Source organism: Mixophyes fleayi, chromosome 7, assembly GCF_038048845.1.
Source record: "Mixophyes fleayi isolate aMixFle1 chromosome 7, aMixFle1.hap1, whole genome shotgun sequence".
Taxonomy (NCBI): Eukaryota; Metazoa; Chordata; class Amphibia; order Anura; family Limnodynastidae; genus Mixophyes; species Mixophyes fleayi.
The window spans coordinates 12,514,573-12,538,590 of NC_134408.1; the positions used below are offsets into that span (position 1 = coordinate 12,514,573).

At 45.4% G+C, this 24,018-nt stretch overlaps 1 protein-coding gene across 2 annotated transcripts; it reads left to right on the forward strand.

The window, feature by feature from the left end:
* Positions 1 to 2,751: 2,751 nt before the first annotated feature.
* Positions 2,752 to 21,801, forward strand: ATXN2L (ataxin 2 like). 2 transcript variants are annotated; one of them, XM_075179082.1, is made up of 23 exons: positions 2,752 to 3,200; positions 10,767 to 10,800; positions 11,756 to 11,812; positions 13,878 to 13,949; positions 14,032 to 14,182; positions 14,471 to 14,595; positions 15,068 to 15,159; positions 15,267 to 15,467; positions 15,634 to 15,812; positions 15,999 to 16,100; positions 16,211 to 16,375; positions 17,595 to 17,663; positions 17,751 to 17,815; positions 17,983 to 18,242; positions 18,364 to 18,433; positions 18,698 to 18,844; positions 19,111 to 19,201; positions 19,365 to 19,540; positions 19,629 to 19,758; positions 19,842 to 19,954; positions 20,055 to 20,264; positions 20,357 to 20,552; positions 21,165 to 21,801. In XM_075179082.1, exons 1-23 carry the CDS (start codon positions 3,052 to 3,054, stop codon positions 21,212 to 21,214), a joined length of 2,904 nt encoding a protein of 967 aa, XP_075035183.1. In that variant the 5' UTR covers positions 2,752 to 3,051; the 3' UTR covers positions 21,215 to 21,801. The 2 variants fall into 2 exon arrangements, with proteins under 2 accessions (XP_075035183.1, XP_075035184.1); XM_075179083.1 differs by having other exon boundaries at positions 19,132 to 19,201.
* The last annotated feature ends 2,217 nt before the right edge of the window (positions 21,802 to 24,018 follow it).

A 24,018-nucleotide genomic window follows, 5' to 3' on the forward strand; every position in this document is an offset into this window, starting at 1 on the left:
TACCCGCTGCAGACTACTCTCGCTACCTCCGTTACCTGCCTGCTCCTGGACAAGTCTTCTCTCCACATCGGTAGTAGAACTTACCCGCTGCAGACTACTCTCGCTACCTCCATTACCTGCCTGCTCCTGGACAAGTCTCCTCTCCACATCAGTAGTAGAACTTACCCGCTGCAGACTACTCTCGCTACCTCCGTTACCTGCCTGCTCCTGGACAAGTCTCCTCTCCACATCGGTAGAACTTACCCGCTGCAGACTACTCTCGCTACCTCTGTTACCTGCCTGCTCCTGGACAAGTCTCCTCTCCACATCGGTAGTAGAACTTACCCGCTGCAGACTACTCTCGCTACCTCCGTTACCTGCCTGCTCCTGGACAAGTCTCCTCTATACATCAGTGGTACAACTTGCCTATTGCAGACCACTCACGTTGCTCCGTTACACGCCTGCACCTGGACAAGTCTTCCCTTCACATCAGTGGTACAACTTGCCTATTGCAGACCACTCACGTTACTCCGTTCCACGCCTGCACCTGGACAAGTCTTCTCTACACATCAGTGGTAAAACTTGCCTATTGCAGACCACTCACGTTGCTCCGTTACACGCCTGCACCTGGACAAGTCTTCCCTTCACATCAGTGGTACAACTTGCCTATTGCAGACCACTCACGTTACTCCGTTCCACGCCTGCACCTGGACAAGTCTTCTCTACACATCAGTGGTAAAACTTGCCTATTGCAGACCACTCACGTTACTCCGTTCCACGCCTGCACCTGGACAAGTCTTCCCTTCACATCAGTGGTACAACTTGCCAATTGCAGACCACTCACGCTATTCTGTTACACACCTGCGATGGACAAGTCTTCTCTACATATCCGTGGTGAAACTTACCAGCTGTAGACCATTCATGTTTCCTTGTGATATAGCTACTACTCTGTATGGTAACTATTAGCTGGACTAAAGTCTACAAGTGCCTCTGTATTGTAGCTGCAAGTCGCTGACTCTTCTACTATATTGTTGATTGGTCTTTGCCTAACGTTATCCAGTTATCAAGTACTGGCCTGCTATATGCTACCTGCGTGCTAAGGCACTTGGACTCTTTCCTCATTTTATCCTGTTTACTAAACTGCTGTACCATCACAGTTCCACGGTGCCAAGACTTAGCATTTATACTATTGACATTCCTTTCCTCTATTCTACTGTATGGTTCCACTGATTCACCACACTACCCAGAGGTCCGCATTTCTGGTAAGTGTAGCTACACCTGGTGAATTCTGGGTAAAACTCCTAGTGCCCGTGACCCCCCCCCCCCCCAACAGGGGAGACCTCAGATGTCTCAGGGAAGTGGGAGCAACTAGAATATCTAGGGCCAACCCAACCCACCCCCCCCCCCCCCATGATCTTCAGGGATGGGACCCATAACGGCTGCTATACCTCCTCCAATCCATGAAAAAAAACAGAAATAAGTCAAGTGACAAACGGTGAGAAAAAATAAGTAATGCCGTGCAAAGCCGCCCCAGCCTTTCGGCCAAGATGTTAAAAATTATTCCTGCCTAGCCAAAAGGCATGGGCAAGGAAAAGTGCGTAGCTGAAAGTGAGGTACGTGCTCTGTGCAGTCGTGTCAAGTGAGGATGACCAGGCCCCAAGTGAGTTCAGGCATCCCTGGCTCACTACTCCAGGGTCACTATCTCAGGCTTTCAAGCTACCGGCCTTCTGGCCAGACCAAGCTTTCCCATGGCCCTTTGGGGTGATGGCAATTCCCTACTTGGACAGGTACTCACTTGATCTTAGCCAAAAGGCCGAGAAGCGATGTTGGCAGAGATTATTGCTGCAGTTGATTGGACAGCTCCCGTAACTTTGCCATTAGTCACATAACCTTCCACGGATTACAATTTATACACAGGCTTAATTATGCTTTTAGCATTGGGTAGGGTATGCATATGTCCTGCCCCCACGCTGAATCTTGTGGGCACAGCAGGAGCGACACAAATTGTCTCTGAGTTACAGGACAATAGACAATGCACATGTATAATACACGCCATAGACATATGTTCTGATGCCATTGCAGAGAACCATTATGATCTGAGGACATTAAGTTTTCATTAGGAAAACCAGTGTATAAGGAACAGCATACACCTTGCTATAAAGAATTTATCATGCCTTTATATTATAATAAAATGTTAAGGATCACCCTGACAAGAGAGCAAATTACCAGTGGGTTGCATGGTAACTTGGTCTTCTTAAATAAATATAATTAAACACGCTCAATAGTCTTTGAAATGGCGGGGAAAGCACCACGCCACGGACTAGGTTTGCTCGTCTGAGGGATATTGTGCACAGGTGTGACGTCATGCTACAGAATACATGACGCAGGGACCGGCTGCTGCCGGTGATGACGCAGCCAATGAGCTACGGTAACGCTATGGAGGGGGGAAGGGCGCTGCTACGAGCCTCCAGTCACGTCTCTCTCCGCGCACCGGCATCACCTCAGCTCTTGGCCGCGTGACGTACGCCTGGTGCGAGGGGAGGGAAGTCGCTACCGCCGCCATTTTGTAGCTCCGCCTTTTTTCCTCCCCATGCACGAGCTCCGCTCCCTCCTCCCCTCTGAGCCAGCAGCCAGGTAGGCAGCCGTGGTCCGGCCCACCACCTCAGCCCTCCCTACGCCATTGGCCGCTGGCATGGTAGCCCCTCCTCCCTCGCGCTCTCCCATTGGCCCGCATTCTCGGCCCAGGCCACGCCGCATCCTTGCCGCGCGTTGAAGGTGCACTGGTGGAGACGAAGAAGGGTCAGCAGCAAACCAGCGAGAGCTTTCCAGGCAGCGGGGTTGGACGGCCAGCGCCCCGCCCTTCACAGCCGGCTGCTGCCATTGGTCGTTTGCGCTGCGCTCTGTCCCGCCTGCTCTCTCGCCCGTCCACGCGCAGTGTCTCGCGGCGGCGGCGGTTGGAGCGAGTAAGGCGCGCGCCGCTGTTGGACCATTCTCCCGGCAGCCCCCGCGCCCCCCGTCCTCCTCCCGCTCGGTGTCCGCTGTCCCCGGCAGCACCGGAGCTCTCCGCACAACATGCTGAAGCAGCAGCCGCCACCGCCTCAGGCCAACCGCAAACCTGCCGCAGCGGCCATGGCTGTCTCCACGCCGGGAAGTGGCTCTCCGGGGAGCCCCAACGGCAGCCTGCCCCCATCCGGGAGCCAGGAGCGAGCTGGAGCCGGCAGGTAAGAACGGGAGAGGGGGGCGGGATGTTCTGGGGAAAATGCCTGTTTACCGGGAAAGATCCGGCTGATTGATGGGTTGTGAGGCCAATGGAGCGGCTGCCGGAGAGGGGCGTGTCTGCTCCGGGGTCACATGGTCTCAAATCCCCCCCACCTTCCAGCACCGCAGTCTTCAGCGTTACCGACCATGCGCTGCCCTGCCTGGGCCTTGTACGGGCACCAACCCTGTGCCCCCCCCCCCACCCCTAGATGTACGGGCACCACCCCCTCCCCCCCCGCACCTAGATGTACGGGCACCAGCCCTGTGTACCCCCAACCCCTGCACCTAGATGTACGGGCACCAGCCCTGTGCCACCCCCCTCCCCCCCCGCACCTAGATGTACGGGCACCAGCCCTGTGTACCCTCCCCTGCACCTAGATGTACGGGCACCAGCCCTGTGTACCCCCCTGCACCTAGATGTACGGGCACCAGCCCTGTGCCACCCCCCTCCCCCTAGATGTACGGGCACCAGCCCTGTGTACCCCCCCCAACCATTGTATTTAGATGTACAGATATGATCTCTGTGCCCCCCTTGAACCTAGCTATACAGGTATTATCACTGAGACCTCTCCCTCCCTGAACCTATGTGTACAGGTATTATCTCTGTGACCTTCTCCCTCTCTGTGCCCTCCCTGCACCTAGACGCACAGGCATTAGCTATGTGACCTCCCCTCCCTACATCTAGATGCACAGGCATTAGCTATGTGATCTCCCCGCCCTACATCTAGATGCACAGGCATTAGCTATGTGACCTCGCCGCCCTACGTCTAGATGCACAGGCATTAGCTATGTGACCTCCCCTCCCTACATCTAGATGCACAGGCATTAGCTATGTGACCTCCCCTCCCTACGTCTAGATGCACAGGCATTAGCTATGTGACCTCCCCTCCCTACATCTAGATTCTAGATGCACAGGCATTAGCTATGTGACCTCCCCTCCCTACATCTAGATGCACAGGCATTAGCTATGTGACCTCCCCGCCCTACATCTGGATGCACAGGCATTAGCTATGTGACCTCCCCTCCCTACATCTAGATTCTAGATGCACAGGCATTAGCTATGTGACCTCCCCTCCCTACATCTAGATTCTAGATGCACAGGCATTAGCTATGTGACCTCCCCCCCCTCCCTACATCTACATTCTAGATGCACAAGCATTAGCTATGTGACCTCCCCCCCTCTGCATCTATATGCACAGGCATTAGCTATGTGCCCCCCCCCCCCTGCACCTAGATGCACAGGCATTAGCTATGTGAACCCCCGACCCCACGCACCTAGATGCACAGGCATTAGACCACTGACCACCAGTTGTGGGCACTAACCTCCCAACATTTTTCAATGCTATTAGTATTACTATTGCCCCCACCCGGGTGTTTCTTAATGTTTTCTGGGAACAACACTGCAGTCATTAACTCGGTGGCCCTTATAGCCACATCATCATCTATTTATATAGTGCTACTAATTCCGCAGCGCTGTACAGAGAACTCACTCACATCAGTCCCTGCCCCCATTGGAGCTTACAGTCTAAATTCTCTAACATACACACAGACAGACTAGGGTCAATTTGTTAGCAGACAATTAACCTATTAGTATGTTTTTGGAATGTGGGAGGAAACCGGAGCACCCGGAGGAAACCCACGCAAACACAGGGAGAACATACAAACTCCACACAGATAAGGCCATGGTTGGGAATTGAACTCATGACCCCACTGTGAGGGAGAAGTGCTAACCACTTAGCCATCGTGCTGGACACACATCTGCACTCGTCACCAGCCAGTGGGACCCCATGCACCCAGATCTAAAGTCATTAGTTCAGTGCCCCCAAAACTTATAACTACTATCATAAGTGATCTACACCCAGACCGATGGTTATATTAGCTCTGCCCTTGTCATATGGCAATGTGTATTATTTTCTAGAGTACAAAGTTAATGGCCTCCTGCACCCAGGTACCTCCCAGGCCAGTATTAATTTCTACAGATCAGTAATGCCTATACCCAGATCTGTATACATCATACACTATTATTAATGCTTTGTGCACAGATAATACTCAAATCGTTCTGGGTTCAGTACTGCAATCATCCCAATTTTTAGGGGCACTGTGGTGGTGGTGGTGGGTCTATGGACTTCTTAGATGGTACTGTGCCAGGAGTTCTGCCCTGCGAAATACCTGGTTTAAGCTACACCCATAAAAGTCTAAGGGTATTCCTTACATTAGTAAAATACTTTGTATAATGCAAGCAAATAAAGCTAAGATTAGTACTCATCAGACAGTTACTGACATGAAGAGTAAACCTGAACTAAGGGGGGAATTCCGTTCCCCCCAGAATATCGCCACGGTTAGTGTATTACCGTTAATATGATAAATTTAACCTGGCTTTTGGATCGGGGAGCTGCAAGCAAAAAGCCGGTGTTGAAATTACCGTATGAACTGTAATTGCGCACACTGTTACCGTAATAGTGCGCAGGTAGCGTTATAGTAATGAATCTCCCCCCCCCCCCCCTTCCCCTATCTGTTCATTTTGACCACATTGCCATGTTAGGAGGCATGTGCTTTTCTAAACAGTGGTGAATGATACATTCACTGTGCTGGTTCACAGCGGCAAATCACAAGCAGCCTTCAACCCCCCCTCCTGTTTAAATCAAACTAAATTGATTTGCCATTTCTGTGAATGGCAGAGCCCTGTGGGTGCTGTCCTGGGGCCTTGGCGAGGGGATGGGGTGTGTTAGTACATAAGTTGCTATAGTTCTTAAATGTTTCTGTTGGCATACCTTTGCTTCCTGTACTAGCATATAATTGGGACAGGAAGGCAGGGGTGTATATGTAAATTACCCTACAGCAGATCTCTTTGAAAATCAGTCTGACCACGTCTCTCGGTCCTCCTCTTAGTTATCCTATGCTGGTCATGTATTCCCTGTTGGTTAATTACAGTCACAGTCAAGCTGATTATTTTTCTTGTCTTGTACTTGAGAGGTTCCTGAAATGCTTGAGCCATTTGGACTAGTCTGGGGGTGTTGGTGTGATCAGTAGGTTTATAACTGTCCTTTCTCTGTTTTTCTGTGTATCCTTGATGCAATTGACACTGATACTGTTATGCACTTTGCATTTTTCTTTGCTGAACTGTTTGTGTTTCTCCATTTACTGTATTAGTTTATTTATATTGCTCTATGGTGCCCCTACCAAAGTAGGGTTGGTTACTATAGGTGTTGACTATGGATAATTTAGAATGCAGGCACTAACCAGGGGTAGTATCTACCTTGTTTTCTACAATAGATATTCAAAATGTTTCATTTGCTTTTATGAATAGTGGTTTACTGTAACCCAAAGCATCCAATCAGATTTTTACTTTAATATTTTTATGTTGTGCTACAACAATACTGTTGCTACCAGCACACTTACTACTTCCCTTTTGCATGGTTAGCTATGCACCAGTATTCAGGTATGAACAATTCTCAGTTCCCTGTTGGGGTTACTGTACTGCTTGTGTATGAACTGAGACCATAGTTTAATCATGAGAACTTATCTTTACTGTCTGTTAAACAAGTTGCCTCTGTTCTGCATGTGGTATTGCTCATAGGTCACTTGCTATCTCTTGTCTTCTCTATGATTCGATTTCCCTCCAAGTATGTGTCAGATGGTGCCTCTGGTTTTTGTCTTCACATTTCTTTGACGAATTGAGTGACTCCCTCCTGTAGGTCACACTTAGGTGATCCGTGGTCCTCCAGGAGTTGTACAATCATTTTATGAGCTTGCAAAAATCAGAAAATATGCCTAATCAAATATCTGTAAGATGTATAAATGATACCATGATTGGCCAAATGTCCACTTTCTACAAGTGTAGATATATACCATCAGCCACAACATTAAAACCACTAACAAGTGAAGTTAATAACAGTGATTATCTTGTTACAATGGCACCTGTCGAGGGGTGGGATATATTAGGCAGCAAGTGAACAGTCCGTTCTTGAAGTTGATATGTTGGAAGCAGGAAAAATGGGCAAGTGTAAGGATCTGAGCAACTTTGAGAATGACCAAATTGTGATGGCTAGACTGGTTCACGGCATCTCCAAAATAGCAGGTCTTGTGGGATGTTCCCAGTATGCAGTGGTTAGAACCTACCAAAAGTGGTCCAAGGAAGGACAACCAGTAAACTGGTGACAGGGTCATGGGTGCCCAAGGCTCATTGATGCACCTGGAGAGTGAAGGCTAGCCCCTCTCTTCCATCCCACAGAAGAGCTACCGTAGCACAAATTGCTGAAAAAAGTTAATAGTGGCTATGATAGAAAGGTGTATTACACAGTGCATTGCGGCTTGCTGCATAACCACAGACTGGTCAGCGCCGTTGCTGACCCCTGTATAACGATGAAAGCGCCTACAATGGGCACGTGAGCGCCATAACTGGACCATGGAGCAATGGAAGAAGGTGGCCTGATCTGATGAATCACATTTTCCTTTACATCATGTGGATGGCCTGGAGTGTGTGCGTTGCTTACTTGGGGAAGAGAGAGCACCAGGATGCATTATGAAAAGAAGGCAAGCTGGCAGAGTCCGTGAGATGCTCTGGGCAATGTTATACAGGGAATCCTTGGGTCCTGGCATTCATGTGAAACTGATACGCATCGCCTACCTAAACAATGTTGCAGACCAAGTGCACCCCTTCATGGCAACGTTATTTCGTGATGGCAGTGGCCTTTTTTTGCAAGATAATGTGACTTGCCACACTGCAAAAATTGTTCAGGAATGGTTTAAGGAATATGAGAGAGTTCAAGGTGTTGACTTGGCCTCCAAATTCCCCGGATTTTCATCCAGTGGAGCATATGTGGGATGTGTTGGAAAAACAAGTCCGAGCTCGGGAGGCCCCACCTTGCAACTTACAGCATTGAAAGGATCTGCTGCTAACGTCTCTGTACCAGATACCACAGGACACTTTCAGAGGTCTTGTGGAGTCTATACCTTAATGTGTAAAAGGTGTTTTGGCGGCTTGAGGGGGACCTACACAATATTGGGCGAGATGATTTAATGTGTTAAGGTGTAAATATGCCTTTCCAAAAGTCTGATACTCTTCCAGATAACTCTCACACGTCGTACACATGAGACTGGTCATGTGGACTGTCGGAGAAAGGAAAACAGCAGTGCAGCTATAGAATCCTGCACTGTGTCTGTTGCTAGGGACAGAGCTGTTGCATTGCTAAGGAGGCTCTAGCACAAGCCCTGCCCCTCAAATGCTGCGTACAGTAATCTTGCATCATATTGTGCACATGGATTGTCCTGTTGGCTTTGCCTAGCCAGTCTCACATGGCTGGAACCCTCTAAGTTCTGGGGTGTGTGGTGGCTGTGTAAGATAGACATTTAGTACATGAACAGTGTCCATCATGCTAAGGTGTGTTGAACTGCTTGGGGTCCTGGTAAAATGCACTTAAAATAGACTTGATGACAGAACTGTACACCGTACAGGGAGGAATGTGTAACTTGCACTAAATATTGTGGTCTGTATTGTGACCCTTTCTATGCTGCCCCTGAACAGGGCTGTCCATGCCTGATGCATACTTTCAAGATGTAGATAAAGAAAATGTTTCCATACAGTCTATACAGCTGTGAATGCAACACATAGACTGGATTGGATAACTGACACTAACAATGTCTTTAACTTGAGAGGTTGGATAAGTGGTAAAGGCAATACTATTAAATCCAAGGTGTCAAATAAAAGAACATTTAGCTTACAACATCGGGATAGAAGTATAAACACTTTAGTCATTGTATATACCTCCTTTAGCTCCATACACTGCATATGGAATAGGTATACTGCCATACTACTTAAATAAGAAAAAGTTGAGGCGTAATCTTACGTCACAGGAGAAACCAGTATAACATATGTGAACATAACCGCGTACAAAGATGATGTATAATTAGCTCATGGTTCTTCTATGAATCATGGTGACATGGTTGGTGAGCAAAGTGTATAACCACAGATGCAATATACACATGAGATCTATTAATACCAAAACACAAAAAGCAGCAGAAGTGCCGGCAGAACAATGGGAAGGGAGAGGAAGACGACAGCTTGGTGTGGTGTTGCTTAGTGACGGTGACATCATGCACATGTGACAGCTGGTTATTCTCACGATATTTTGTTGCTTTTTATATAGTGGATGATTTGTGACCCTTATTAAAGGAGACCTTGTGAAAGGAATTATTATGAAAACATTAAGGTTTCTTTTCTGATTTACATTTGGTTGGTTTTATTCTGTGGTTCTGCACTTTGTTCTCTAATCATGTAACCATGAACTCCATAGGCTATGTGTACCTTAACTTTGTATTCTTTGTTCTGGTATAATGTTGTAACTACACACTTTCATAAAGCTGCTTTATAAAAATTTGATTATGTAGTAAAATTTTACATATTTCCCTCTTTCTTGTGAGTGTGCCATTATATATATGATATTACCTGTTTAAGCTGGTTTCTTTACTGTTTGCCACTAACGCTAGAGAATTAATAGGTTTCTTTTTCTTTAGTTTCACTGGTTTAAAGATTATCCCTATACTCAGTGTTTGGTCCTCAAGGAGACCCTGGTGTGGGTGGTGTAGTAAAATCGAGGCTCTATATTCAGCATTGTTAAATCTATAGGATATATTTTCCTAATTCATGTCTAATCTAAAATGTATGTTGATTTGTACAACTGTCGCAGATAGAGGAAGTGTAAATTGCTCAGTGTGTTTTTATTTATGAAATTTTCCTGCACACATCCAGCCTGATACCCTGCCTGAGTGGCAGAAACATTGTCCAGTTTATTTACACGTGGGTGGCAAAAGTAGACAAGATCAGGCAGTTTTGTGTTGAGGAAGGGGGTTTGGATCTTTCCCGGGCTGTTACTGCGGTCGGATTACTTGGCAGTGCATTGACCAATTTTATTGCTTTAGTCATTTGAATACTACCGGTTGGTGGTGTTGGTTGGCTACAGGTTGATGTAATGTGATAGTCATTTAAACACTGCAATGCTGACCTATAGACTGCCCATTATTGGGTACATGCCAAAAAACAATGTGCATATTGATTTAACTTTTGGTCTTGGCTTCTAATATTGGGATGAATTTTTTCCAGGCTTGGGTATAGTGATCCTGTTAGTGTCATTATGGAGCTTTGATAACCAGTGACTTCCTGGTGGTAAGAATTGCTGACTATAACATTTCTTGATTGGCACATCGTATTAATGTGAATGGTTCAATATTCTCTGGCAATCGCTGCATAATTTGGTGGCGCTATACAAAGGATGACGATAATAATTAGGAGTTATTTGCTGTACACCAATTACCTTCTTTATAGTCCAAACTTGGTCCGTATCCCAGCATTCTCTGTAGGAGTGATGAATTACCCGTTAATACACCTGCTGCTGTGCTTGTTGCACCAGATACCTCTTTAGGAAGTTTTCGGCTTTGTGTTTATGGATGCTAGGGGAATAAAACAGCTAAATGTCAAATTGTTTAGATTTGTGTTCTTGTTTCTGTACTTTAATCATTGTTGTCCATTCCAGGGGCCGAAGCATAGTGAAGGGACTCCAGCCTCCGGTAAGTCATATGAGAAAGTGGTTCAACTAATTCCTACATCACTCTGATGTATTACTTATAGGATTAAATGCTTGTTTAGTGCTTTTCCTGAACAGCCTAATGATCTACTCATCAAACCTTAATACATGTAGTGGAGCAACAGTAGGTGTAAGATCTGCTCTAGGATTGTTATTTGTGTATTCATTTGAAGTGGAAGACTAAATGGGAGTAGTTTCCTGCAAATTTGACCAGATATAAACTTATTGCAGCATTTGTTTAGTTTACTTGTCCACTACCTGTAACTAAATTTTCTATGAATATCGCCAATATAGCCATCTGTAATTGCTGTTGTAGTAATCGTAACTCTTGCCTGACTGAAGGCTTGCGGTTTGGGGAGTATCTGTTCATATGTTTAAAGGTGCAGTCCTATAGTCTTATTTTTTTTCTTATTGCAAGTTAGCTCTTTAATGTGATGTTGATAGTCATTTTTCCTTGAGGTCTTACTATAACTCGGTGTTCCTTTTGCTAAATCAATTTGTGGGGAAGATTGGTATGGCTGCCACAGCAATAAATTCTCTCATGGAAGTATTTGGTCTCTACTTGTTCCCAGAAGATTTTAACCCTACCTGAGTCTGAGCCAGTTGATCACCAAACTCCTTAGTGGTCACATGATGACTGAGGAAAAAGGGGGAGATTGGTTTTTGTGAATCGTTAATAGCAGCCTCAATAAAACCAGAACTCCATGTGTTTTTACAGGGAGTGTACCTTTAATTCCTATAGCAATATTACTTCTGCAGTTTTTTTTGCTTTGTTTAAATTTGATTTAATTTGCTTGGGGTATTATATAGTTTAGCCTCAGTTCTGGTGTTATATAAAGCTTGTTTGTTAAGTTAGATACTTTGATCATGTAGCCTGTTTCACTTAATGGTCAGTGTATGGAAACTGCTAATAGGGTTTCACATTTTTGTCTTTCTAGGTTTTTGAAGGAGTCTATAATAATTCTCGAATGCTGCATTTTTTAACTGCTGTGGTGGTAAGTAACTGGTTAAAGTATAACTGTCTCAATCATGATCTTATCCAGCATAGTGAAGGCATTTACTTGCATAATGTTTCTCAAATACTCTAACACAAGATGTTTGATGGGACATGATGGCTGCAGACACAAGTCATCTCTTTTGCAGTGTGAAGTATCCAGAGTAGAAGAGTGCAAGATATCTACATGTCCTATAGTAAGACACAGGTGGATTGTATTCCATCCTCATGGGTAAGGCCACTGGACATGAAACTTGTCCCCCATATAACAATCTGCTCCTCTGCTGAATGCTCACTCTTCAGTTGCTCCGCCTCTGCTGCTATTGGAGTTTTTGCAACAAGTCGGGGGTCGTCCCCTCCCCAGGAAGAGGGGAATGCAAGAATAGGGAGGATGTGGATGAGTCTGAAGCATATTTCTCTGCCCCATACGAATCCCACAATTCTCTTCCTGTTTCCGTTTTATTTCAGCATGCTCGATAGCTGATGTACCTTCATCACTGGGTCCAGGAGTCTTTGTACGAGTCCTTCTTACCAATTCATGTCTGGCAAGTTACCTGGAGCTGACCGCCACAACATGGCTCTTTGGCTAGTGTCCAGGTGGCTTACCTGTAGTGTCCAGGGCTGGTCCCACAGACCCCACATTGTGATGAAACCAACTAGAATTTGTCAATCTACATCCCAAGGTAGAAAACTAGGAGGTGGCCACTCGGCGTCCAACGCCTAGACTCGTCCTACTAACATCTTTTAAGATTCACCAGACATCTGCTGGCATCATGACTATAATATACTCCCTCGCTCCACTGTGACAGATCCTGTCAGTCATGCTGGTTGTTCCTTAGCTGTTCCAGTTAATCTTTACTCTTTCCATTGGTTCCCCTAATTCTCTGCAAAGTTAGATCTGGATATTTGTCACTGCCCCAGATTTTCCCAGTGTCTTCTCCAACCAGCCACGACATCTCTCCGCAGCCTGATCACCTCTCCCAAGGAACACACTCATTGGAACTGAAAGAAGTTTGCTTTAAACAATGTGGATCTTGAATCTGCTATTCTTAAATTGAAGGGCTTTGCCAATATTGAATCAGATGATGCTTAGGTGCGGAAACATTTCTTTTCCTGTGTGTACTGCAGGGTTTGGAATTCTGAGTTTGTTTGAGGGTTCCGTGTCTGTCTTGTACCCCATTCCACAAAACACTAAGAAGACGAAGCTTCACTATATTCTGTGGTTTGCCATTTCATAGTGGCCCTGTTTATTTTTTCCTCGAAAGCTGCAATTTGGATGTTACTGACTTGGTTTGAGCTGTCTGTGACTGTTGGCAAAACATTCCCCCTCCTGTGGAGTGGCTACGAGACATTTCATCACCTTTCCTAGTCTCTCTGCTGCTCATGGGGTGGCACAGACCAGTCCAACTAGGAATATCTGGTGTCTGTCCGCTGCAGGTGCTCACCTCCTTCTTGGGTTTTCTCCTTGCTTTGCGAAGTGTAAAATAAGGAGGAGCAGAGTGTTAAGGGAGAAGAGTTGTCACTGTGATATCCCCTGACCTGTCTCCTAGAAGGTGAAATATGACCCTGTCCTACAGATCCACATTCTCCTGCTGCCTCAGGGCTTGTGCACACAGACTCTGACATTAGGTGTTTAAGTTCTTCTTAAAGCCAACTAAATGCCCTTTAGAAGTCAAACAAGAATTTAAACCTGCACACACACTTGACGCTCTCAAATTCCCCCAGTGTAAACAAATTTTGTGCAAAAAAAACCAAAACTTAACTATATGCACATTGACATTTTTCAGTACCTTTTGCGGATGGTGTGGTATGACTGCTGCATCTTCAGAGTGAATTAATGCGTTTCATTTGTAACTTGGAAGTGTGAAGTTGCCTTCTTATAGGTCTCTCCTACAGTAGTGTTGTATTCTGCAGGAAGCCTTAGCCAATATTCATGATGAAGCCTACACCACACTGCGAACCATTAATGATGTTATGACAGGAGATTTGGGCTAATGGTACTTTAATGGAATAGGAGTTTGTAATGTAGTCGCCTGTGGTTAATAAAGCAATGCTTCTTTTTAAAGGGCTCCACATGTGATGTCAAGGTGAAAAATGGGACCACTTACCAAGGAATCTTTAAGACTTTAAGCTCCAAGGTAAGAAAAGCAGAATGAAAGCTGCCATATTGTTTTGCCTGCTGATATGTCACATACTTGAATGAAGCTTCTCTTCCTGCAGTTTGAGCTGGCTGTTGACGCAGTGCACAGGAAAGCGAATGAACAGGTGACGGGGCCGAAGCGTGAGGACATTGTGGACACCATGATCTTCAAACACTCTGATGTGGCGGTCGTTCATTTCCACAATGTTGATTTCAACTATGCTACGAAAGGTAGGAATCCTAGACCCACACAGCCCTATAGCTTAGTTTCACCAAGCTGATGACTCGAGTCCATCTAGTCCTACTCCTTAAAGCAGAATATACACGTTCTAATGAATAGGACTGGGTCGGATTGAGTCTTTGGGTACCGAGCTGCAGCCCCTCCATATGTATGTTTGAATCTGACATGTTGGCATTCTGAGTACTGAGAATTCTACCAGACTTTCGCTGTAGACACTTGTCAGGTTTTTTTTGCATTTAAACATCTTGCATGAACTTCCTATTCCCCTCATTTTGCAGATAAATTTACAGATTCTGCCATTGCTATGAATTCCAAAGTGAATGGGGAACACAAGGAGAAGGTTCTTATGCGCTGGGACGGGGGAGAAACTAACAGCGATGACTATGACTTGGAGTCTGACGTGGTATGTGAGAAGGGTGGTGAATATGGGTATTGGGTGGTGGTCCTGTGGTAATAAGTTTGACATGCTATCGCAGTCTATTCATTCTGGGTAAGGTTTAATCTAGCAAATTAACATTTTGAATCAGGAGAGATTAGCTGACATCCCCCCATTGGCAAAATCTAGACCGTACTGGTAAAAGCATCTCTAACATTAAACACACTCACTCCCTTGACTAAAATCCCTGCTGGAGAAAGCTTCAACACTGAGTCTGCCCCCTCTTTGGCTCAGCAGCCGTGCATGTTTGCACAGATGGCAGTCTTCACTTGCAGCCTGTAGACCAGCGATGGACAGCAGGGGACAAAGCACGGATGTTGCAAGGAATAGCTAGTTCACACTTTACTAAATGCATTTAGGGGAGGTTTATTGAGAACATATAGCTTTCTGGTGGAGTTCTCCTTTCCCCTGCTTTTCTAATACCCTGCTTCTTTTGCAGTCCAATGGCTGGGATCCCAATGACATGTTTAAGTTTAATGAGGATAACTATGGAGTGAAGACAACATATGACAGCAGTCTCTCCTCATACACGTAAGTTACACTGTTAGTGTTGTTGTAATGTAATAGAAGGGTTACATTGAGAGGGAATTACAGCACGTCACTACGAGGTATCACATACTATATTCTCTGTACTTCAGGGTCCCTCTAGAGAAAGATAACTCTGAGGAATTTAGACAGCGGGAAGCACGAGCTGCTCAGCTGGCCCGCGAGATAGAATCTAGTCCGCAGTACAGGGCACGGATCGCCATAGAGAATGATGACTGTCGGACAGAGGAAGAGAAACACAGCTCTGTCAATCGTCCAAACTCTGACCGTGACAGTCCCAGTCTTGGTTCCCGGTGAGTCTGAAGCCTCCGATTTGAGGCCTCTGTGTTATTCCAAGTGTTTACATCTAAAAAGAAAAATTTAAAATTTAAGAAACCAGTAGCACGAGTGGAGAAATTAGTTTAATTTTAGGTTCAGCATTAAGCCTGTACTAACAAATGGTTGTAACTGTCTACTCAGGGATGGAAAATACATTCCACTTCCACAGCGGGTCCGAGACGGATCACGTGGAGGACTCCGAACAAACTCCTCCAGAGGAGGTAGACCAGGCATGGGCTCCATTCCTCCCCGTGCCACCCCTCAACATTATCCTGAAACCAGTTCAAGCCCAGTGCCAGAGCAGAGAGGCATCAACGGAGGTAAGAGCTGGTTTGGGCTTGACTTGGAAGTGGATCATGGAGTACATTTCTGAAGCATTTAGTTGGCTTCAGTTCTTCCTCTCTTGTATATGCTCATTTTCATTCTTGGAGGGTCATTTTCTGCCTCATGGTCATTTTTGTTTTATTTTTCTATCTTTTTAATCATATTTTTTAACATATATTTAGGCCCTTCAAGGATGTCTCCCAAATCACAGCGCCCAGTCAGGTGTACTAAGACGATGTCTTCTCCGTCCAATCGTCCTATAGAAGTGTCCACATCCCCTTCAGGTTGGTTTTACATGCTTTAGATTAGTTATAAGTAAAAGGTCAAATAAAGGTTTAAATAATTACTGTAGCGCGTTTACAAATGAATTGTCTTAATTCCTCTCTCGATACAGCCGCCTCCCGAGTCTACGCACCCCTATCTCCAAAATCTGCCTCCTCCGTCAGTTCCATGGACTCTTCTCAGGCTTCCACCCCAGACCCTCGATCTGCCGTGGAGCCCAGCATCTCCACTAAACCCTCCTCTCCAAAGAATGTCACTCCCACCCTGATAGTGGAAGGTGAGGACATCTGATCAGCCTCGCACATTGAAGTGTTACTTTTTAATCTGGTTACTTCCATCTTTGTTTCGTGTTTTCACCTAATTTGATACGTTCACCTCTTAATAGATGTGTAAATAAAGTTCACTAAGATATTTCTCCTAACACCGCTGCACCGTTGGACTTGTTCTAGGGCAATAGTTATGGGAAGTTAATATTTCAATGTTTGAGTGAAATGGGAAGTACAGTGTCAGACTTCACCATTGTACACTAGATTTTAGTTTACATCCGAGTAGTAGATGAAGTGTGTAATGACGCTGACCTCGTGTGTATGTAAGACGTTTCTAATGTGCCATTTACTTTTCTTATGTGTTGTCTTGGAAAGATGGCACCTATTTAGAATGAAGAACATAAATAAACATGATTTGTTATCTGAGAATGTGCCTATATTTTAATATTACACATGGCTATTCAGTAAGAGGAATCCGTGCAAGACCGTTTTGAACTAATATCCAATGTATACACTTCTAGAATGCATAAGATTCTTATTTTCTTCCATGTTTATTGCATGGTTATTGCTAGTTCTTATTACTCCTGGGTTTTGCACTTCAAACATGTATGAAAGTGACCTCTTGCAATGTGTACTGAGTACATCGCTTTTATCCTTCTGGGTTCTGTGTCTTGTTTTTGTTGCCCTTGGATATGACGTAGCTCTGCTCTGCGCATTGCATACAGAAGCAGTGTTAGGTCCTATTTAACGGAATCAAAAATAACACTAACTGTAGATTAGGGAGAGAGGCTTTAGTTGAAGACCTAAAAGGGGTAAATAAAAGGAAAAACAATGTACTAGATAAAAATGAGTAAGACCCTATACATGGTCTGAAGGTGGGAAACTCCTTGAAGGGCGAGATATGTGCAAGTTACCTGCTAAAGCTGAATGCTTCAGTTCAGAACATTGATAGTTTATATTCCTCCTGACTCATACTGTGCAAATTACCTTTAGCCTATAATTAATACCTTTAGCCCCCACTTCCTTGTGAAAGCACATTTAGTAACTTGCTACCTGCCCGCTATAATGCCCCCTTCGGGTCAGGCTTTTATTTTTTTGCCACATAACAGCTTTAAAGATAGAATATTTTTGGAGGATTATGGGTTTAATGAGTAAAGTGCGGTTTAAGTTGTGTTTCCTATCGGTTGTATACAGAGATTTAGGACCTCATTCATTGTGTCTGTTATTTAGGAAAGGACATCTCGCCCTCTGTGATGAAGGAGCAGAACGCCCCGTGCGATGTGAAGCCGCCATGTAAAGGTTTGTGACTCCCTCCACATCCTGCAGTGATCGGTTACGTCTCTAGATTTACACGTTTCCTATAGTTCCCGTCTCTTCTCCCCGCAGTGCTGCAGACCGACCAGAAGAGGAACCAGCTGGATGAGCTGAGGAAATTTGGGGCCGAATTCCGGGTAAGAGATGGCAGGGAGACGGCTGTATTACCTTAACACAAATATTTTTCAATGCTTTAATGTGCAGGATTGTCCAACACAACGACGTGTATAATGCCGAGAGGCTGTATGTATGGAGGTGGTGAGATGGTCTTGGTCTGACTGGTTTATGTGTCTTCCCGCTCTAGCTGCAGGCAAGCGCATGCTCCGACTCCTCTATAGAAACGTTCCCATCGAGACAGCGGGAACCTCTAGAAAGTAAAATGGCTCCACAAGACCTAGCTCACTGCGATGGTGCCGAGCCGCATGATCTGGGGCAGAAAGTCCCGGAGCCAGCAGAAGAGACCAAGGAGGAGAGAGGATGCGAGATCAGTGAGCGGCAGGAGGAAGCAGCCAGTCCCGCTAGTAAACTGGAACCAGAAGAGAAAGAGGAGCCAGCAGTGTGCGAGTACGTGCTCCTGTATATATAGGTGGCTGGTGCTGGCGTACAGTACAGCTCTAAGTGATATACTGGGACGCTTCTCAGAACTCTGGTCCTAACTTTTCCTTTTTCTTCCCATTATTCTCAGCCAAGTGAAGAAATCCACTCTGAATCCCAACGCTAAGGAGTTCAATCCTTCCAAGCCCCTCCTGGTAGTGGTGAGTAGACAGACAGTGTTAGGAGCCCATATTGGTGTTGGTGTACTTGCTGCCTTGACACTCTTCATGGGTGTGTAGCATATCCACTAATGTGGATACAATGACCTCAGTGGTTGCTGGTGATTTATCATTGGTGCAGCTTAGGCTATGGTTTTCATGTGTGGAACAGGTACACTGAACCCTTTCTTGATGCAGGTTCACAATCTAGACTACTCACATTTTTAAAAATTATATATATTTACTTGTGTTTCCCCCTACCCCCAGAACAAAGCAACTAGCACACCTACATCCCCTGGACCAAGAAACCATTCTTCCACCACCACCATCCCGATGCTGACAGCGGGGCAGGGTGGGGTATACAGCCAGTATATCTCCTACATCCCCCAGATTCACATGAGTCCGGCCGTGCAGGTCAGTTACTACCCAGAGTCCTCCTCTTCCTGTCTTAGCCCAGTTTGGTATATTCCTAGTAGGATAGTGTTGGTGCATTAATCACATGAAGGAATGTACACCTTTATCTCTGTATTATACCAGTCCTTCGGTAATCACTGTAATAATACTGATCAGTAGATGTTATGGAATGTTAATTAAATATGAAATAATGTGACAATTATGAAGGGATATGGACATTACATATGATAAACAAATCAATCTTATTGTTCTATAATCTCATATAGCTGTATAACGGACTCTTCCAGGCTCCTCAGATGTACCAGTATCCAGTGTCTAACTCTGTACCAGGCCAGCAGGGAAAATATAGAGCTAAAGGTAAGAGGCCGGTGTGTGCGGATCAGCGCAATGCCGCCATTAGGGCTATACTCCCGGGCGCCATAGATCTCATTGTAAATACGTAGGGTTCTCCGCATAGGTAGACGTTGTACAGGACATTATAGTGTGTTCAATGTATGTTTATCTCCTGTCTCTCATGCAGGTCCTCCACAGCGCTCTGACCAGCCTAACTCTGCCCCTCCCATAATGCAAGCAGCGGCAGCCGCCGGGCCCCCCCTCGTGGCAGCCACACCGTATTCTTCCTACATCTCTTACAGCCCACAGCAGTTCCCAGGGCAGCCCACCATGATGCAGCCCATGGCCCATTATCCCTCACAGGTAGGTGTGGAAAGGGATTCAATGCTGTGACTCCATTGCTGCATCTTCTTACAGCCCGGTGTAATATTGTGGTGTCTTCCTCCCTCAGCCCATGTTTGCTCAGATGCTTCAGGGGAATCCACGCATGCTTACGTCTGGAAACCACCCCCAAGCCTTAGTTTCTTCCTCTAATCCTCAGTACCCTCAGACAGAGCAGCCCACTCCCCAGACACTATATGGTGAGTAGCCCTGTACCTGCCCACCAGTACCATGGCCACCCGTAATGCCAGACACTCATGGGTAACGCCTGTTTCTCTTTCAGCAACTGTCCATCAGTCCTACTCCCATCATGCAGCCCAGCTGCACCCACAGCCAGCCAGCACCCCTACCCAGAGTCAACAGCAGTCTCAGCATGCCAACCCCAGCCCCGTGCAGGTGAGTTCATGTTTGTGCTTAAAGTTCTTCATGTTCATAATGAAGTGTGTAAGAATGGCTCCTCGGTGCACAGAAGCCTGAACAGTATCTTTCTCTCTAGCACCAGGGAGGCCAACCTCCCCACCTGGGCAGTGCTCAACAGCAGCAGAATCTGTATCACACGGCAGCCCTGACGGCTACACCCCCCTCCCTGACTCCTGGACCCTCTGCGCAATCCCCCCAGAGCAGCTACCCGCAGCAGGCCGTGTATGCAATCCATGCCCATCAGCAGCTACAGCATGGCTACACCAACATGTCGCATGTGGCCCAGGTAACAATCTACGTGGATGGCAAAGCACACTTCCTCTATTTGTGGTTTGTTTTTGTTTTTTTCCTTCATAAATCTGTTTTTCTTCCTTCTAGGCCCACGTACAGTCTGGAATAACTGGAGCACCTCCCCACCCTGGAGCCCCCCACCCATCACATCCTGGAGCACCTCACCCTACACAAGTTATGCTCCTGCACCCCTCACAGACTCATGGCGGCCCCCCACAGGCTGCTGTGCAACAGACCAGTGTATCCACACCTTCTCCATACACTTATATACCACATCATCAAGGTGGGTGCAGCCATGTATGACTGGTGGTTATCTGCAGTGTAAAAGTGAGATGAATGACGACGATGTTGACACCAGCACGTGTGCCTGCGGAATAATAGCGCTGTTCTTTAGCAGTAATCTGCTGATGTGAGATCAGTCTGCCTGGGCCTCAGCCTTGTCCTAAAGTCCAGTATGAGCGACAGCCAAAGTGCCAAAGCACTCCGTATATATACATAACATTGCATGAGGTGGGGGGGGTAGCAAATTAAACATATCTTCAATTTTAGATAAAAATGAATTGTATAAAACATCCCAAGTATTATCAGAAGGGATTGCCAATCTTTATATAGAAATCGCACAAAATAAGATGAGCGCTGGGGAGTTAAATCTGAGAATCAGCATATAGAAGAGATGGATTGGAAACCACGTCCCATACAAATTGTCTTTTATCCGTTTATATAAACGGTAATATACCGATAAATATCTTTTTGTTTAAAAAGAAAAAAAAAAGTGTTTATTGCCGGGAAAGTAAGATACATTACAAGAGTCAAAATATATTTTACAACATATAGAAAATACTAGTTGAAAAGCCTTTGTGTCTGTGCTTCATCCATCTGTGTTACTTTCTTTCAGTTCAGTCTCATCCGTCTCAGCAACTCCCGTTCCACCCTCCTGGTAACTGAGCTTACTCCTGAGCTGTGATTCCAACCTCCACGCAGTCATATAACCCCGCAGCAGCCAGTCCTGCCTCTGGCTTCCCCTATCCACATTGTCCAGGATACTGACTGAGGCAGTGTTCACGGGCCCAGGGCCCCGCACAGACTTCCGACGAAGCGATGGCTCTGATGCTTCCACGGGCAGCGCAGTGGGGCCTAGCAGACAGGAGCGTCCGGCCACGTGGAGAACTTTCCTAGGTGTGGATCCTGCAGCCGGAGGCAGCCTTAGTCCCCATATTGGCACCACAAGGAGAATGTTTTAGTTTTTTGGTTTGATCTGCAGAGGGAAAGGGGTGCAGCCCTTCTCTCACAGAGACTGGAATAAAAACCAAGATTTTATTTTTTATTTATAACTAAAATCGGGCAGTTTCAAGGCAGAGTCCACTTTCATCTCCCACCCTCTTCCCTTCATCTCCTTCCCCCTCCCCTCAACTTGAACGGAGTGATGGACTACTTTTACTTTTTATTGAATAAAATATTTAAAAAGAGAGAAAAAAAACTACAAAAAAATTACAAAAAACACCAAAAACTAAAAAATAAAGTTTTAAACTAAACTAGATTCTTCTTTTTTGGGGGATTTGAGATTCTCTTGCTGAATGTGTAACAAGCTGCTCTTTCTGACAGTGTATGAGAGAGAGGGTTTTGATTTCTAGGATTTCATGAAAAGATTGGATTTGTGGGTGTTATATAAATATGGACCATGTGCTGCTGTAGGTGAGTTTGGCTGGTGATGTTTTTGAGATGGGAGTGCAGAAAGTTAGCACCTATACCTGCAGAAAGTTAGCACCTATACCTGCTTATTTCTATTACAGCGCTGGGACTCTGCAACTGTGACAGACTTTGCACTGTAGCTCTTGGGGTTCATACACAAGTCTTAAAACAAACAAAAAAAATTGTCTCTAATAAGTACAGATAAACCTGGTACTTAACCCTCGCTTCTAACATAAAGCCTGCCTATTGTAGGCTGCACTATGTGAGTGCTCCCATATTATAAAACATTGTGGTTGTATGATACGCTGCAAATTTGTCACAGTATTTGTGTCTGCACATGAATATATCATCACCATTTATTTATAATGTATAAGAATAACGCGTATAGGAAGCCTTTAAGAAGTAAGGTGGAACTGAGCAGAGCAAACAGCTGAAATAGCTAAGCACTGCATGTCTGCTTGCTTTGACTTCACTGGCTCAGCTGTTCGTGTAGGAATCTCCAGCCCTATGAAGCCCTTTTCCTTCAGAAACCAGGAAAAGCTCATTTCTAAGTTATGCTAGATAAAGAAGCCCCACCGACCTAGACAATGGCTGCTTTCTTTTAATGATTGAACAAATAGCTGGATAATGTAGTGCTATATTCTTGTATTAAAAATATTATTGGCTCCAAACCTATAAAAAAACAAACCCTGGAATAATAAACATCTGCCAGAGGTTCTTCCAGACTCACACTTTTATTTAGAATAATTGTTGAACAAACTAATTGGTCATTACAATAGTATCATACCTATTTTACTATTGGACAAAATTTTTTTTTTTTTTTTTTTGGTGCTGACATTTGTCTACTGGAGGAATAATGTGAGTTACTGGATTGCTTCATCTGATACCTATCCCCAACATTATAACCTTGACACTTGGTTGTATTTATACCACTGGAGGGCAGAAGTGAAGCAGAGTCCAAAACTAGCAGCTCCACTGACATCTGCTTCCTGAACTATAACTAACAGCTGATCTCTGCTGTCCATGTACCACGTTGTTATAGATATATTCATGGGGGGTGTATGTATATACACAATGTTTTGAAACAGACAGTGTCATGGCACTACAATATAGATGTGTGGATTAGAGGGATGACTATTCCCAAACTTAGATTGGCCTGTATTAAACGTGCATTCACAAATGTACATACAACAGTGTTAGGCCCAGGTGCGAGAGGCAAATATTAGAGATAATGGAGGGGGGAGGGAGATCATTTGCTGTGGACAGTGGCGTCCTTGTCTAATCTCACTGAAGGACACTGTGATCTGCCTTAGCTGAAAGTGGCTGAAAACTAAACTGCAAAAACGTGTTAAGGTATGGAATCTTTTATATGTGTACATGGTATACAAGTGTCAGTTACATTTATATATGAGGGTTAGAATTGCAGTGTGTGTGTGTGTATAATCTATATCTACTGCATGTGAGGAGGGGAATGGAGGCAGCAGGAAGCCACAGTTATATAGTGGAAGGAGCATGGTCCTCCAGCAGCACATAGTATATCAGGAGATGAGTGATGTGTCAGTGAGGACAGGGCTACATGTGACAGGGGCAGTGACATGATGTGAGGAGGGGAATGGAGGCAGCAGGAAGCCACAGGCTGAGAGTTATATAGTAGAAGGAGCAGGGTCCTCCAGCAGCACATAGTATAACAGGAGATGAGTGATGTGTTAGTGAGGACAGGGCTACATGTGACAGGGGCAGTGACATGATGTGAGGAGGGGAATGGAGGCAGCAGGAAGCCACAGGCTGAGAGTTATATAGTAGAAGGAGCAGGGTCCTCCAGCAGCACATAGTATAACAGGAGATGAGTGATGTGTTAGTGAGGACAGGGCTACATGTGACAGGGGCAGTGACATGATGTGAGGAGGGGAATGGAGGCAGCAGGAAGCCACAGACTGAGAGTTATATAGTGGAAGAAGCAGGGTCCTCCAGCAGCACATAGTATAACAGGAGATGAGTGATGTGTTAGTGAGGACAGGGCTGCATGTGACAGGGGGAGTGACATGATGTGAGGAGGGGAA